The sequence below is a fragment of the Cyprinodon variegatus genome, unplaced genomic scaffold (genome assembly GCF_000732505.1).
Source record: "Cyprinodon variegatus isolate N-32 unplaced genomic scaffold, C_variegatus-1.0 Scaffold195, whole genome shotgun sequence".
Classification (NCBI taxonomy): Eukaryota; Metazoa; Chordata; class Actinopteri; order Cyprinodontiformes; family Cyprinodontidae; genus Cyprinodon; species Cyprinodon variegatus.
The window spans coordinates 868,861-872,630 of record NW_015150648.1 but is presented as its reverse complement, the minus strand read 5'-3'; the positions used below and the strand labels follow the sequence as shown (position 1 = coordinate 872,630).

Genomic DNA, 3,770 nt, shown 5'->3' with positions numbered 1-3,770 from the left:
ATAGTGATACTGCAATATCGTGATAATATCGTAGTATCGCGACATGTATCGAATCGCAACACTCATGCCAATACTCACCTCTAGTGAAAACCCATGTGTTGGGACATTTGCAGTTGTTCCCAACAGCTGGCTGTTCCTTAGGAGCACAGCTGGTTGTGCAGGAGTAGGCTCCACTGCATATTTAAACTGCCTCTACAGGGTTTAAAGCATGTAACATTTTACTAGCATGTGACATATTTGTCAAGTTTTGCATTTTTAGATTTCTATGACATTCTGGAATCTTTTCTTTTTTACTTTTAGTTAAATAGTAGTCAGAGCTCATCAACTAAAGTTACCACTATATATGTATATGGGTTATTTATTCTCCAGGTGCACAGTATTTAACATTTGACAGTTGGTGAGGTGGAAAGGGGCAAGTGGAGACAGTAGAAGGTGGGGAAATCCATAAGAAATTGGCATAAGAAAGTGTTTGAGTGTGGGTATTGATAGGGCATAAAAATAAAGTTTCTTAAAGCCCAGTTTGCTCTTCAAAACAGCTTTAGAGCTTCAATTGGCATTGAGACCCAAATTAAATCCACAAGCTGAGTTCAACCTGAACTGATCCTTATTTATTTTGTAAAGGTGTGAGCTTATATCCTGAGTGGAAACACCAAGTAGTGACAAATAAAATGTTTAGAATCAGTGCCTTGGATCAAAGACCAATAAATGAGTGAGAAAAACACTAAATCCATCAGGCAGGGCTGGACTTTTAAAAGAACCGAAGAAAAAAAAAAGTATTCAGTAAATTTCAAGCATTTTATCCCAACACTAATTGGTTTTCACATTTATTTAAACCTGGAAAAAAATCTAACAGCAAATTCTACACTTCTCAAACTTTTATAGGCCGAGTCTATTCGTGGCGTGATCACAATTATGCACCGCTTTGTGTTGCCTCATTAAATACAACTAAGCTTTTGGTTCTAATGTGACAAAATGAGAGGCAGCTCAGAGGGTGTGAATACATTTAAGGCGATAGGAAACAGAGCAGTTTTTTTTCTTATAACAGAGAAGCTGGAGGAAAATCAGAACACAAAACATAACAGATCTTCTACTAAACATGCACCAATTTGTCCCCAGTTACAGTTCAGCTGATTTCATTATCTGGATAGATCTGAATGTACGTCTGAGCAGGCCTGCGAATCAAGGATTTAGAGGATTTGGGATATGTCAGCATGTGACAGCGTTTCAACATCGCCCATCAAAGTTAAGACAAAAATCAATAACTCCATAATCTACAGAGGCGCTCGTACAGAAAGCCAGATTATTTTTCATCTCCCGTGTCATTTCCACGCTGCTATCGGCTCACAACGAAGGGCTTCGAGCAGAATCAGGGGGAGAAGCTGATGGGCTGAGAAAAAAATGGCGTGCTTATCTAGCTGAGAGAGTGGAACAGATGCAGGATGTGACTCCGTTATCATGAAGCCGAGTGAAGGGGAGGAGGTTAAAGGATGAGTTTCTGCTGCCATGTTAGTAGAAATAAACTGAACACAAAAAAACATTGTTTTATAATCCTGCTTTAATAAAATATTAAGCATCATCTTTCATTATTTACAAAAACAAACAGCCAGAGGGGGAATATTAACTCTTATAACTTAGCTTCAGACTGCTTCTGCTGTCGTCAGCGCTTCAGATTAACATCCATCAGAGCAAAGGGGGAGCGCTTCACACTTTCTATCTCCTTTTTAAAATATTCCTGCAGATTTCAGCCCCCTGTCACGGCAACACAATTACTGGGGCTGATTTTATATTCCTTTTCAAGAAAACTCAGTCTTCCCGACTGCATACGTCAAACCTTAAAGCTGCAGCCGCAACAGTCGAGTTTTCTGCCCCGAAATAAACGGGAAGCAAAGTCCTTCATCTCTCCTCTGGGTTCCAATGTCCGCTTCGTAGTCGCTCTTCCTGTCTGTGCTTAAGGCTCACGTACGAACAGAATGATGCTGAACAAACACAGTAAGGCCACATCGCTCACTACTCGCACGAGAACTGATACAGTACAAATAATTTCTGCTTGTGAGGAATCTACAAACGGTGAGGGGACGGTAACGTTTTCACTAAATAAAGCAAAGCAGGACCAGTTGTCTTTAAAATGCAATTGAATATCTCCTTTAAATCACAATTATACAAACCTTTTTTATGTGATTCTTCCCTCTTAATAAAACTGACCTAATAATTAACAGTTACTGACGGTAAAATACAACAAACCCTTACTGCAGATTGTTTATTCTAATATTTCTAATATTTTTAACATTTTAAATCATCAGAAAAAAATCGTATCCTTCAAGCCTTATAATATTAAATGCACCACCTGGTGAGTAAAGAAAAGTCTCCAGAAACTGAACAAGTGTTTAAGTGCATCTTTTCTTGTTTTTTTTTTACCCACAGTGCTACAGGGTTGGAGCGGCGCCCGATCAGGGACACCCACAGGGGTCTCCACACACCTTCTTCCTATCCCAGAGGATGCGCAGCTCCTTGGCTGTGTGCTGAGGAGATGACAGCATGTCCAGGTAGCACTCCTTCTCACACAACCAGCCGGCGTCCTGAAAACAGACGTCCTTTCATTATCTGCAGCCGACTCAGGCCGGATTAATTACATGGACTAATTTGTTGGAACCTCCCGGTGAAGACAATAAAAAGCATTTTAATAGGTTAATCTTTTCCAGCAGCAGCATAATCCCACAATTATAACATTTTTTTTTTTTTTAAATCGACAATAAGACAAAATGTTTTAACAATAGAGGCACCTAAAAAAATAAGACACGAGAAGATCCCCTTTATTTAGTGCTGTACTGAGTTCATCGTTTAATATTGTATAGTTTAACAACAAAAAACATTTTAACAGTCATAAATACATCATGAATAAAACTTTACTTCCAAAGAAATATACTTGTTTAAAATAGTATTATTGTAGTTCATCTGACCTCATCATAAACCGTTATTAAACATGACCTCTGCTCCCGTTTTTTTCTTCAGGAAAGGAAGAAATAATGAGCTACAAACATGTACAAATAAAGGTCAGGCTTCCTTCATACAGCTTTGCTTTTATGTAATGTGCAAATGCCTTGCTGCTGCTTTCCTCTGGAGGAAGAGTTATTTGTTTGCATTTATTCATTTTTTCTCCTGGAGTTTCTTCCCTCCTAATGTCAAGCCCTGACCTTTATGAATCCAGCTATAATAAAGGTGTACAGTGAACACTGGACAGAACAACGTGGAGCATCAAAAGTCTGATAAGCGATTCTCAGTTGTTTTACCTGATACTTCTGCGGCCCGACAGCTGCCATCCATATTCCCATGCTTACGTCTTCACCCTGTAATATAAAAAAACCCAGACAGGTCGCTCATTTCTACAGTAACGATGATCTGCCTCCGCTGCTCATCGCTCACTGATCTCTACCTGATAGGCTTTCAGCTGCTCTGCGTTACCGGCGAGCCACTGGACCAGGTCGTGAGAAACCACGTATCCTGAGCCACAGGCGAACGCAGGATAAGCTGGGCTGGCGTACTCCAGCTCCTGCCACTTCCCGATCCGATCCACGGCCCAGCTCTGCCTGAAACTGTGTCAGGAAGTAATATGCTGTCAAAAGTAGAACCCGGGGTAAAAACTAGTGATGGTGAGATGTAGCCTCATGAGGCATTGAACCGTTTGGCCAAATTGCTTCAACAATCCCCACAGTTCTAACCTGACTCCGCCAGGTGGATTTGCTCTGCATATCCATCTGGAAACCTTCCGTTGA

The 3,770-nt window shown here is 40.5% G+C and overlaps 1 protein-coding gene across 1 annotated transcript in view; it reads right to left on the bottom strand.

The window, feature by feature from the left end:
• Positions 1-860: 860 nt before the first annotated feature.
• The window catches only part of b3galnt2 (beta-1,3-N-acetylgalactosaminyltransferase 2), a 23,957-nt gene continuing 21,047 nt past the window's right edge, over positions 861-3,770 (bottom strand). Inside the window, exons 10-12 of the mRNA XM_015379563.1 lie at positions 3,431-3,590; positions 3,288-3,344; positions 861-2,576 (exon numbers count right to left, since the gene is read on the bottom strand). Coding sequence (XP_015235049.1) covers positions 2,448-2,576; positions 3,288-3,344; positions 3,431-3,590 — 346 coding nt within the window. The 3' untranslated portion in view covers positions 861-2,447. The remainder of the gene's footprint in view (positions 2,577-3,287; positions 3,345-3,430; positions 3,591-3,770) is intronic.